At 45.7% G+C, this 12880-nt stretch overlaps 1 protein-coding gene across 1 annotated transcript in view; it reads right to left on the bottom strand.

Moving 5' to 3' along the window:
* The window catches only part of LARGE1 (LARGE xylosyl- and glucuronyltransferase 1), a 588787-nt gene that overhangs the window by 314950 nt on the left and 260957 nt on the right, over positions 1 to 12880 (bottom strand). The window contains 1 exon segment of the mRNA XM_033866163.2: positions 684 to 985. Coding sequence (XP_033722054.2) covers positions 684 to 985 — 302 coding nt within the window.

The following is a 12880-nucleotide window of genomic DNA, read 5'->3' as shown; positions in this document are numbered from 1 at the left end:
CACTGGGACTGGAAGAAGCAGAAAACGAGTGCGTGTGTGTGTGCGCACACGTGTGTGCACTTGCACATGCAGCGCACACATAAGCATGGATGCATGAACCGGGGGTGGGATGAGGGGCAAGAGGGAGAGGGAGTGGGAGTTTTCCAAACGACCAAAGAGTTACTAAGAAATACTCTAAAAGGGAGAAAATGATACAAAGCTATAAAAGTTCAAAGAACTGCTTTAGATAAGCAAGTCTCTGGTTCTGAATTACAGAAGCTGTGTATAAAGTGCGAATGAGGTCCAGGGGAACTGCCCGACAGGGCCTCAAGGCCAGGTGCACCATGCCCCCTGGAAGCTAAGTAACAGGGGCCCCCAGGATGACAGCTAGGCAGAGAAATCCTGAGTGTCAAAATGAGCTGCAAAGAAACAAGCAGCAGGTTCTGTGTGCCGCTCTTAATATCTCTGCAGGTGCAGGCCTCCTTATGCCCATTTTTCAGGTGGGGAAACTGAGGCTCAGAGGCTTAAAACGATTTGCCTGGCCATTCAGCAGAGTGAATGATCAAGCCAGATTCAGGCCCAGGCCTGAGCCAAGAATGCCAGCTCTCTCCAGGTCCCTGGCCACACTTCCTGGCGGCATTTGCAAGGGGAGGGTGTGGGCCACGTGGGGACTGGGACCTTGGAAGGCTCCGGGTGCTCTTTACCTCGCACTTCTCCACGACCGGCTGCTGCCCACACTCGGAGCTGTTGCCTGCCACGATGCCGGCCCGAAGGTTCTCGCTATCGCCGGTGCCCTCCTCCATGGAGTAGGTCTTCGAGTGGTTGCCGCGCCGGTGGGCCGGGCCGTGGCCCTGGGCCAGGCTGAGCTGCCGGCGGAGCGCGCGGTTCTCCTCCTCCACCTCGCGTACGCGCACCTCCAGGCTCTCGCGCTCCCGCTGGCTGGACGCCGTGTACCGGGGGCTGTGAGGCTGGGACTCCAGCGGAGACAGAGACACCGGCTTCCCATCTGCGGGTGCGGAGAGAACGGGAAGGGTTAAAGCCGACTAGAACTCCACGGGCCCCTACCCCTACTCCAGACGTCCATGGCTCCTTTTGCCGTCCCATTTAGAAGTAAAAGCCGGTGGAAAATGCGTTGTAAATAAACACACATCCAGACTGAACTGCGAACAAAGTTGAGAACAGAATGACTTAATGTGGTGATGAAAAACATGCTGTTTAACCGTTTACAACAGCCAAGAGCTAAGTGTCCATCAACAGATGAATGGGTAAAGATGTGGGGTATATACACAATGGAATATTACTCAGCCATAAAAAGAATGAAATAATGCCATTTGCAGCAACATGGATGGACCTAGAGATTATCATACTAAGTGAAGTAAGTCAGACAGAGAAAGACAAATATCATATGATGTCACTTATATGTGGAATCTAAAATATGACACATATAAACTTATTTATGAAGCAGAAAGACAGTCAGGGACATAGAAAACAAACTTATGGTTACCAAAGGGGATGGGGGGGTAGAGATTAGCAGGAGTTTGCCACTGGCAGATTCAAACTACTATATATAAAATAAATAATAAGGTCCTACTGTATAGCATGGGGAACTATATTCAATATCCTGTAATAAACCATAATGGAAAAGAATATGAAAAAGAGTATGTATATATATGTATAACTGAATCACTTGCTGGACACCAGAAACTAACGCAACACTGTAAGTCAACCATACTTCAATTAAGAAAAAAACTAACATGCTGTTTAGAGAAGACAATCACAATATAATTTTTCCTAATTAAATGCACTGTCTTCTTTTCCCTACTTGGCACATTTCCAGGTAGATATTCTTGTTAGCAATAAAACATGAATATGAAGTAGGAGGAGGAGAGAAAGGAGGAGAATGGGGGGGAGTAGGACGAAGTGGAGGAGAGGAAAAAAGAAGAGAAGGAATAAAGAAGTATTAATAATGATTAAGTTAATTTAGTTCTTCCTATGTGAACTCCTATTTATCCTTCAAAACCCAGTTTCAGAAGCATCACCTCCCAAGGGAAGCCTTCTTCAATTTGCAGATAAAATATCTATCAGCATATTCCAACAGCATTTCGTACACAGCACTAAGAAAAATATGTGCCTGTCACACTGGATTTGGTAAATTGTTTTACTAAATGTTTCCTATGAAGATTGGGTGTTCAACGAGGACAAAAACTGGCTCTTACTTATCTTTGTGGAAACATATCATAATATATGATAAATGCTGGAAGCATGGATGCATGTTCCATGACAAGAGAATAGAATAATTAAGTGCAAAAAGGAAGAAGAAAGTAGGAGCATAATCATGAAACTGAGGGCAGAAACAGTCTATTTAACAATCATACACAGAGAAGACAAGTAGGTCTCTTAAAGTCACACAATCAGAACCCAGTGGTATCAAAATTCGTACCCAGGTCTCTCTTATACCCGAGCCTGTACACACTCCCCTTAAATGCAGATTCATAAAAGACTATATATAGGGTCACGGATTTAAAAATTATTAATGTAAAAACCTCATCTCCCAAGGATATTTAGCATAACTCCTTGTACACGGTAAGTGCTCAATGCATGCTTACTGTTGAGGAGCCCCAGGGACACAAGACATACCCAAAACTCTCCCTTCTCTCTTCTCATGCTGCAGAAATCCCAGGATCCAGCTACAACACAGCCGCCTCAGGAAGACCAAGCAAAAATCACATCTCTAGAAAATTACCCTCTCTCAGCTTCCTGCTAAAAAAACACTCTTTTCCACACTTGGAGTTTTTCTCCTTCCTGCCCAGACCCCACTGAGTTTGAAAACTGTCCCAGGGAGTCTCTGTGACTCACAAAAACTTGAGGATCAAAGAATGTGATGAATTACACCCTGCGAGTTTCACCTGTGCTGCCTTACTGCGCCTGCCTCTGCCCAGGGCTCTTTGATATGTTTCTGGGTTTTCACAAACACGACTCCTTTTTTCCCTCTTAATCACCTCAGGGTTAAACGCCTGAGCTCCCAGGTCCTTTGCTATCAACACAGCAAATATGACTCGCTGAATTCCACTGCTCCGGACCACAGACCTAAGGCCAAGGCCGAGTGTATGGAGATGTGAAATCACAGGTTGATTAGGGTTGCATTGTTACCAAGCTGGCTGATTACAAGCTGACAGGGGCTTTTGAAACCTGTCTCCTTGTTTGGTAAAACCAAATTAGTTCCACTGAGAATGAAAAAGAGAAGGGAGCAACAGCAATTGTGTTTTCTCAGCCAACACTGACCCTTCAAGCAGGGGTGGGGAGGACGATAGTCTAGCTTCCATCAGTGGGCAGGGCAGTTAACGCTTTGCAGCTGCTCTGGCTCTGCGCAGGGGCTGGGCAGTTCACACTGACAATGTCTTGGGTTATCACAGCACAGGCAGGTGGCAATCGGTGTCCCCATCACAGATGAGGAAACTGAGCCTCTACAAGCTTAAGCCGTGCTCCCCTTGTGGCGACTGGAAACAAGGTCTCTGTGACCGCACGTGGCCAAACTCCTGAATGTATGGCCCGAGTTGGAGGTACAGTTGCTCTGGAGCATGAGGGGTCTTCTTGCTTCTGAAAGGACCTTGGCACTTCTGGGAAGGAACCCAGGAAGCTCTGGAAGCCCACCAGGATCCCAGAAGCTCTGGAAAATATACAACAAATGGGAACTCTGAATTTGTTCTTTGAAGGGATTAAATGCTATGAGCTTTGGTTTTCCCTTCCCTGAAATGCAAGTAGAAACGCTAACCTTGCAAGGGTGATGGGGGAGGCTTGAGTAAGATACTGAAATACCAACCACTTGAACTCTCATTGGACGGTATTTGGTGTCGATTAGCTCCTGCAACCCCTGTCCCAGTCGGGGGGTAGGGGTGCAGACAGGTGATATTACGGGCAAGATGAGTTGATGATGTAAATTAGGGTGTTGAGCGCTGTCCATTTTCTGAACACGGGCTGCTCTCTGAGTGGCACGTGGGAGAAAGTGGCCAATGAACCTTCACTTACTTTGATATGTGGCATCTCTGAACCTTCTTTCCTTCAGCCTTAGGCAGGTCAAAGTTCACGCAGAGGCTACATGGAGGAGCAGGCAGCCTTCCCATGGGGGTCCGGTCACTTCCTCTAGCTCCTCTCCCAAAAGCCCCCCAGTTTACTTATTTCTAATTCTTTGATGACGTGCTTATAAAGGCATAATTATGTAATCCCTAAGCAATCCTAATTCCAGGGTAGTGAGGGGGAAAAATGCTCTCAGTATCCTGTGTCCATTTCCTGCTTTAGATCCCAACTGGTTTCGACCAAACTTAGCTCTCAGAGACTTGCAGGTGTTTTCTCTACCTTAAAACTCCACAGATTAGTCACCAATGAAGACACATAAAATAATAAAAGCCAGGCCTCAAGGAGGGGGAGCGGACGTTGGAAAAAGCCACATGCTGTACCGTGCCCGGTGCCTGGCATGTAAGAAGGGCTCAATAAACAGCAGAATCGGAACTGCTGGTTTGTGTGTTTGCAAGGTGCATCACCTTGAGCTGGCCCCTTCCTCTTTCTCTTCCTGAAAGGGAGTGTCCTGGAGATGGGCACCTCTCGGCTCTAACTTGCCGTGGGCTCGTGTACAGATGGACCCTGCATCTCTAACCCAGCCGACCCATCCAGTGCTGCATGGCCGGAAGTCAAGACAGTGGGGCCCGTTGCCCTGCCATGTTCACAGCTCATTCAGCCTGCCTACTGCTTTTGTTCCTGGACTACACATCTCTCTGGCTCCTGACCCCTTTTTTCCTAACCCTCTGGGGGGATGTAGTGGGGGCAGGGTTAGGACAGTGCAAGGCCTGCCGTCTTCGAAGTGGTCCGCACATCTCTGTGCTGGCTTCTGGGCCCTGGTCTCTCCCAGGAACGCTCCTCTTTCTTCGTGTCTAGGCCGTCATTATAAAGCCCATCACGTGGGGCTGTATCGTCTATGGAAACCACTGAACCCACAGCAGTTACTTCTCAAACTGGCAGTACTGAAGCTTTTCCCTCCAATCCACCTTGGATAAAATGCTGGCCCAATACACATGCCTAATACATAGCTTACCCTACATGCAATTCTTCACGTGAATTCAACAAACTGGTCCATACCCTAGTCATCAAGACAAGCTCCACTGATCGCATGCCTGACACACGTCCAACTGCTCTCGACATGCCTGCCCCCAACTTCCATACTTGTTGAAGACCAGTAACAGTTTGGGGGCTGTGATGGTTCATTCTACATGTCAACTTGACTGGGTCATGGGGTGTCCAGATACGGGGTCAAACTTATTCTGGGTGTTTGGGGATGAGATTAACATTTGAATCAGTCGAGTGGGTAAAGCTCATTGCCTTCCCTAATGCGGTGGGTCTCATCCAAACAGTCAAAGGCCTGAAGAGAACAAAAAGGCTGACCCTTCCCCACTAGGAAGGGAGAATTCCTCCTGCCTGACAACCTCTGAGCCGGGACATTGTTTTGTTTTCCCTGCCTTTGGACTTGAACTGAAACGCTGGCTCTTCCTGGGTCTCGAGCCTGCCAACCTTCAACTAGAATTACATCATCGGTTCCCCTGGGTTTCCAGCTTGCAAACTGACCCTGCAGATATGGGACTTGACCATCTCTATAATTGCATGAACCAATTATTTATCATAAATTTCTTTACACACACACACCCTGTCTGTCTGTCTGTCTGAACAACCCTGACTAGTACAGAGACCAACAACACTCTGTAGATCGCACTGAGTACCACTGCCCAGTACCCAGCCTCTCTGTCCTCAGGGCCTGGCACGCTGCCTGCACTTAACAAGCATTTCAAGGAAGGATGAAGGGAAGGACTGGCATCTAGAGCTTAAAAAAAAAAAGGCATGAAAAAAATAGATCTAGCAAACCTTCAACTACCAGTTCACTTGAACTTTGAACAACCTGGGGGCTAGAGGCATGGATCCCCGACGCAGCTGAAAATCCACGTATAACTTTAGAGTTGGTCCTCTATGTTTGTGGTTCCACATCTGCTGATTCAACCAACTACAGATCATATAGTACACGTATTAGTTGAAAAAAATCTGCATGTGGTGGACCCATGCAGTTCAAACCTGCGTTATTCAAGGATCAACTGTACTTACAAAGTGACTTCATTATAAGCTTAATTGCTGGGGGAAGAGGGAGAGATAACCAAGAAAAGCAAACAAATCAAATCTAGTCAGCAAGCATGACTAGATTATTCCAAATCCCAAGCATGGGATTTGGAATAAGAAAGAGCTGAGTTTGAATTACGGTTCTGCCACCTACTAATAATTAACCTTAGGCAAAGTACTTAACTTCTGTGACTCACTGTCCCCATATGTAAAATGGGAGACAGCGGGCTGTGTACATTATTACCTAGCAGCAGGCCTAATCAGAGTAGATACTCAAATTTCCCCTTCCCACCCACCCTAACCCACCCCACCAAACCCAGAGGCAGGACACATAAAGACAACAGTGAATAGGATCCTTCATTTCTAAGCCCCCCGACCTTTGCTTTTCTATTACCTTTGCTTCCAGGTTTCTTTTTTCCCCCCAGATCTGCACTGTATTTGTACACAAGGTGCATCTGTGTCACATAATGCCTATATGTGTTGATCTACAGTTCAGCCCACTTTGAGTTTAAAATGTCAAACAAGACATTATTCAGAATCTCAGTTGGCAACATCTTCCTCCTCCCTCCCAAACTTCTCAACAAACATGAATTTATCATCAGATTTGAATCTCTGAATCCACTTGAGATGAATGCTCTGAATTAAGAATCAAAACAGCTAAGATTCAGAACAAAAAAGGTAAATTGAAAATCAACCTCCGTGCAGTACGGTGACAGAGATTAGGGACTTGGCATCCAAAACGTCCTAAGTGATGATCTGAATCAGTTTGTGCGCACTGACTCTCTCTGGAGTACTGGCGTTTCACACTGTGATAGCCACCACTGCAGACAGAACTGGGGGGGGGGGGGCTCATTAATGGAGGCAGGGACCCCAGCCCTGAGACCACTATGTTGCGAGCTCATACCAGCCCCTTCCAGTGCTGACAGTCCTAGATCTTTCTGGCCAAGGACACCACAATCCTGCACTCATGCCCAGATTTCAGGAAGGCTGTCCCCCTGCATCATTCTACCCACGATGAAAACATCACATCCCTAACATTTATTCGGCAAAATCCCCCTATGTACAATCTGTCACCAGGGCCTGCCAATTCTCCTGACGTTTGAAGCCCTTCTCATTCTATTTCAAACATTCCATCTCAAACCCAGCCTTTTAATCTTATCCTAAAACAGGGGTATCAAACTTCTGTAAATGCCCGGAGAGTAAGTATGTTTTACTCTGTAGGTCATGCGGTCTCTGATGCAAGGACTCAACTCTGGCTTTGCAGCACAAAAGCAGCCACAGAAATTCCTAACACACGAGCATGGCTGTGTTACAATAAAACTTTATTTACAAAAACAAGCGCTGGGCCAGATTTGGCCTGCAAGCCCTAGTTTGTGGATCTTTGTTCTAGAACACTGGTCTCCTCAGTTTGTCTCCCCACTTCCAATCTCTCTCTGTTCCTGCCAGCCTTACTCACAGGTGCCAGGGATGTGCTTAATGAAAACCCTATTCCCACTACATTGTGCAGTTTGACAAGGTACAGAAGCGTCTCCATCTGCTTCAAGGTCATCTATAAAATTCAACAAACACTTGGTCACTTCCTATTGAGTACATGTCCAGTGCTTAGAGGCTGTGTCATCTCAGTTTAATTTATACAACACTTCTAATCGAGTGGGTGTTCTCACACTAACCCTATTTGACAAATGGAAAAAAAAAAAAAGAAATAGACACATGACTTAACCTGTTCAATGTCATCCCAGCAACAGACGGCAAAGGGAAAGACTTGAACTCAGGTTCACTGGCTCCAGATCAATTTCTCTATTTGCCCCAAATCACAATGTCTCCTATTTGCCCCTCTCCAAATATGTCCAATCTAGTTTATTGTTGCTTCTGCTTCATCTCCTGGTCCCTTAGCCAGTGGTTCTCAATCCTGGCTACCATTACAATCCCTTGGGAAACTTAAAAAAAAAAAAATCCCAGATTAATTAGCTCAGAATCTCTGGAGGTTATGGTCTAGTTATGAGCATTTTTAAAAAGCAGCCACCCGGTCTTCCCTGGTGGCGCAGTGGTTGAGAGTCCACCTGCTGATGCAGGGGACACGGGTTTGTGCCCCGGTCCGGGAAGATCCCACATGCCGTGGAGCGGCTGGGCCCGTGAGCCATGGCCGCTGAACCTGCGCGTCTGGAGCCTGTGCTCTGCAACAGGAGAGGCCACGACAGCTAGAGGCCCGTGTACCGCCAAAAAAAAAAAAAGCAGCCACCCTCCCGTGTTCTCATGTGTAGTCAAGGTTGAGAAATCCTGGCTTAGGCATTTCCCCCAACCTCAGGCTGAGACACCATAAACCCCATTTGCCACTGTTTGCTCCTTAAGGCAAATTTAAGGAACGGGCTCCGATGCAAAGAGGTCTTAGCAGCACTGTCGCACTTAACTCCGGTACTGCCCTTGCTCCAGTGTCTACTGTATTCTTAGAATAGCTCCCATCATGTAACCCAGGGCCTTCCTGATTTCCTATAACCTAGGCTGCCCAGCATTCTAGCTCTTCCACGCTTGGGGCTGTTTTGCTGCTATCAATCCCCCTTCCTTCCAGGATGAGAGCTCTTCCCAAAGCAGGGTTCTACTATTGCAGTTGCCAGACCTGCCAGCTTCCTCGGTTCCAGACTCCGCCCTCTATGACCAAGATGTCACTCCATTCCAATGATTTACTCCAATTTCTCGCCTTCCACATAAGGCTGCATTCATTAAGTAAGCATTTTGTAATTCCAAAAAGCACAATGCCTTCCTTGCAATCAACATAAAAACTTCACACTCTCCTTCAATGCATTTTGAAATTGCAAACTAAATTAAATATTGTGGCCAAAGTCATTTTAGAAAAATTTAGAAAACTCAGTTCAATCTTTAAAATCTCCCATTTAAAAACTGCTTTTAAATTGTGATCACTGGATCTCCACATGACAGCTGAGTCTACTCACACATCGCAAGCTCAGCTGTCACTCTTGGTAGGTTACAGGCTCAGAGTAAGACACAGGTCTGGGTGGAGCTATTTTCCCAAGTTCCGAATTGTGGAACCAGATTTGCCCAGAGGAGGAAAAAGGGACTGATGACACGAAAAGGCTGTTTTGCTTGTTACGGGATAAACAGGGAACATTTTTACCCCAAAATCCCCCAGAGTCATTTCCTGGAATCATCTTTGGCAACCAAAGCAAACTTGAGTTCCAGCAAAGACCTTAGAGCATTTCTGGCAAAGACCAAACACAACAGAGCTCCCGGCAAGCTTCTGAAAAGAATCAGCAACCAGCAGGCCAGGAAAAGAAGCCTAGATTTGTCTCATCATAATAGGGTAAAAGCAGTTTGACTTCTTTTCCTCCATGAAATTATTTTGCAGAACTTTGTCTTAAAGAGCTTCATTAAGTCAAGAAAATGAAGGCATTGTTAGCACTGATTTGCTGTATCCATAGCTGGGTTTGGGAGAGAAGCGCTTAAGGGTGTCCTAATAAGCAACGATGTCAGTGGTTTGCCCCTTGAAACTTCAGGATCAGTGATTTCAAAGCTTCAAATGTTTTTGGCCAAATATCCTAAGTTCTGAAAGTCTGAGGCAGTTGGTTCTCACAGCAAGAGTAACTGAATCTTTCCACTCCTAAATCTGGCCCATCTTTCTTCTCTTTGATGTCCAAGGAATCTAAGCATTAACAGAAAGACTTTGTTGGTAGCATTCAAATCGTCACCGAACACGACAAAGGATGATGTATTTAGTGCTCTATTTTTTAATATAATTGAATGGCGTGACAGCAGAGTTGAGTTCTTAGATCACCAGGTGCTTTAGAAACAACTCTTGGAGGGAAGAATACAGTGCATTCCAGAAAATGTGACGTTTATTCCAATCTGGAGAATCAACCCGTGTGTGAGAGCCAAATAAATTCATATTCCAATCACCTTTGCTCACTCTCTGCCCTTACTGAGTTAACTTCAATCACTTTTTGCATAGCCTCAAAGACACCCAAGCTTTACTGGTGGACTCCAACGGCTGAGTTTGAGAAAGTAGTCTTTCCCCTCCCAGAGTCTCTTGAGACATATTCCATTCACCTGCAATAGTTGGAAACAGTTCCCTTTATTAGGAAAGACATCAAAACTAAAATGAGCAAGATGATTTTATCCTTTGTAAAACGTGAACTGGACATCCCCAAGTCACCAATATGGCCCTTGACTGTAGAATCGGACTCAGAAATATTCTAGAATTTCTCCTTCATTTTCTCTTTGGCAGCACTCAAGATATATGACTTCATATATTTCCACTGATCTATTTTTTTAACCTTAGCAATATATGTTATTTTATAGGAAATATTCATAGCCCTTATAAAATCCCACTAATATGTTCCAAGAGTGGCAAATCATGTATGTCGGGGAGAATCATATTTTACGGTAAATTTTTTTTTTTTTTTTTTTTTGCGGTACGCGGGCCTCTCACTGTTGTGGCCTCTCTCGTTGCGGAGCACAGGCTCCGGACACGCAGGCTCAGCGGCCATGGCTCACGGGCCCAGCCGCTCCATGGCACGTGGGATCCTCCCAGACCGGGGCACAAACCGGCGTCCCCTGTACCGGCAGGCGGACTCTCAACCACTGTGCCACCAGGGAAGCCCCGGTAAAAATTTTTTAATGAGGCTTGTTTTTCTTTGTTTTGTTTTTGGTAACTAAAATCTTGTTCATATCAATAAAGCTACATGGGATGACTTTATCAAGGTTTTAAAATTTTACGCTCGTCGCACTAAGGATACTGAAAACTGTCCTTTTCTAAAAATGTGAACCCATGCTTTCCATAAGCCTCACACTGTCATACTTGGTGGCTATATTTATTTATCAAAAAACATTTAAAAAGAATTTTAAAAATTAAATTAAAAAAAGAATTTTAATGGTGAGTATTGACAACAACGTCTGGTTTGGATTACAGAGGGATGGAAGATTTCAATGGCAGGCAGCAGATGCTTCGGGACTCCAGACACATCAGCAGAGCTCTGGCCCATCCATTGTGCTCCCTTCTCCTCCCCAGGGCTCCTAGATCATCTCATTTCAGGGGGGAAGTGCCAGAGCGGAATTCAGATCTAGGGAAAAGAGTTAGGGACTCTTACAAAAAGGACCCAAAAGAACGACTGCCTTGCATCCTGAGTGCCTCCTTCATTGGACTGTGTCAGACTTGAACGATGGTGCTCTGCTCACCTAGGGAGGAAGGGGGACCACCAAACAGTATCCTCAGGCTTGGAGATTCTGCTGCTTTTGGAGGATGGTACTTTCATGCATGTCCCAGGGGTAAAAGAGGAAAACTGAGTGCAAAGCATGACCAGAAGGCGAGAGGGTAGTCTTCATGCTCTACGTCAGTGATGGCGGCCAGTGTGCTTATCCACCACCGTATCTGAAATTAGGCACATGCCAATCTGAGCAAAAGCTCTCTTTCTCTGGGCTGCATTTAAGTGAGGATTAACATAGGGGAAGAATCCCTTCTCCCACTTCTGGTATTTCAGGAGGTCTCGTGTCAGGGAGGACTGGATTGATTTGCATCCGATTTTTGGGGCCTTCTGACACACCTCATCTCCTCTACACTGAACTGGCTTTGAGACAAAGCCTCTGCCCTTCGTGCAAACCTCATGCAGGCTGCACTACATCAGGAGAACCCAATTCTGGCCTGCAGTGTTCATGGTACAGTTTGACCTGATGAGATACTGAAAAAAAGGGTTGGAAAGGAGATTAGAAGAAAGAGTTAACAAAGACAAGTAGGACGCTTGATTTGCACTAGTTAAAGTTAGTAATGGCTACGGAGCCAACCACCAGCACGAGTAGCTGCCATGAAGAATATTCCTACATATTTCAAAGAGAAGAGGAAGCAAGTGTTTTTGTGAATGTGGTTGATTCCTTCAATAGCATCCCCTTCCTGTAAACTGCCACGTCACCAAAATCAATGTTACCATCCTCGGCTCAATTGTAAATGAAAAACAAGAGAAAACAACCAAAAGCCTGACTGAACATGCTCTTGCCTATAAATGACTGCTCTCCTTTTCTCTCCTTTTCCTTTCTTCACAGTCTCCAACCCCCCCCCCCATCAGCTTGACTTACTTAAAATTATATTCCAATTGCCATGAGCATCTATATGGAAACAAAATTTTAAGAAAGAAGAAGAAAAGAAAAACCCTTATCATCCTTTTTTCACCCCTTCCTGACAAATCCAAACCATCCCTTGGGAGGAAATCAGAAATGAAGAATGAGGTTTTATCAGGATAGACTCAGGGCGGAGGGGGTAGATAGAAGATTTTTATCAGGAGCTCAGCTTGACAGAAATAGCATTTTTCAGGATGGGCACTTGGCAAAGATAAGACATTACCAAGAGCAAGATAGATGTTTGGGTAAAATATCGTGCTAATACCTATTAAGCAAAACCTGCCATCTCTACTTTTGACAGATGGTTATTTTCTTCCAAGTCCTCCTCCAGGGATGATGGAGATTTTTCTATAAGGTGCTTCCAACCTTATCACAGAAGCAAAAAGAATAAAACTAAGGACCCTCAACTCAGCTCCACTGTAAGGCAAACCCAGGATTTTCCTCAGCAAGTTGAAAGGAAGCATGGGCTTGGGTACAGGGAGGACTTAGAGGGGACCCAAGGGATGCCTGGATGGTGACGCTCCAGTACAGACCCCAATTCCTGGCCCTGAAGAGAAGAGTCCCTTGCAGGCCAGAGGCCCACCTGAGGCTGTACTAATGGGACTGACCTCAGAGGCCGTGTCAAGAC

The sequence above is a fragment of the Tursiops truncatus genome, chromosome 11 (genome assembly GCF_011762595.2).
Source record: "Tursiops truncatus isolate mTurTru1 chromosome 11, mTurTru1.mat.Y, whole genome shotgun sequence".
In the NCBI taxonomy this organism is placed as follows: domain Eukaryota; kingdom Metazoa; phylum Chordata; class Mammalia; order Artiodactyla; family Delphinidae; genus Tursiops; species Tursiops truncatus.
Note: the sequence above shows the minus strand (reverse complement) of the source record. Positions and strands in the feature narration are given on the sequence as shown.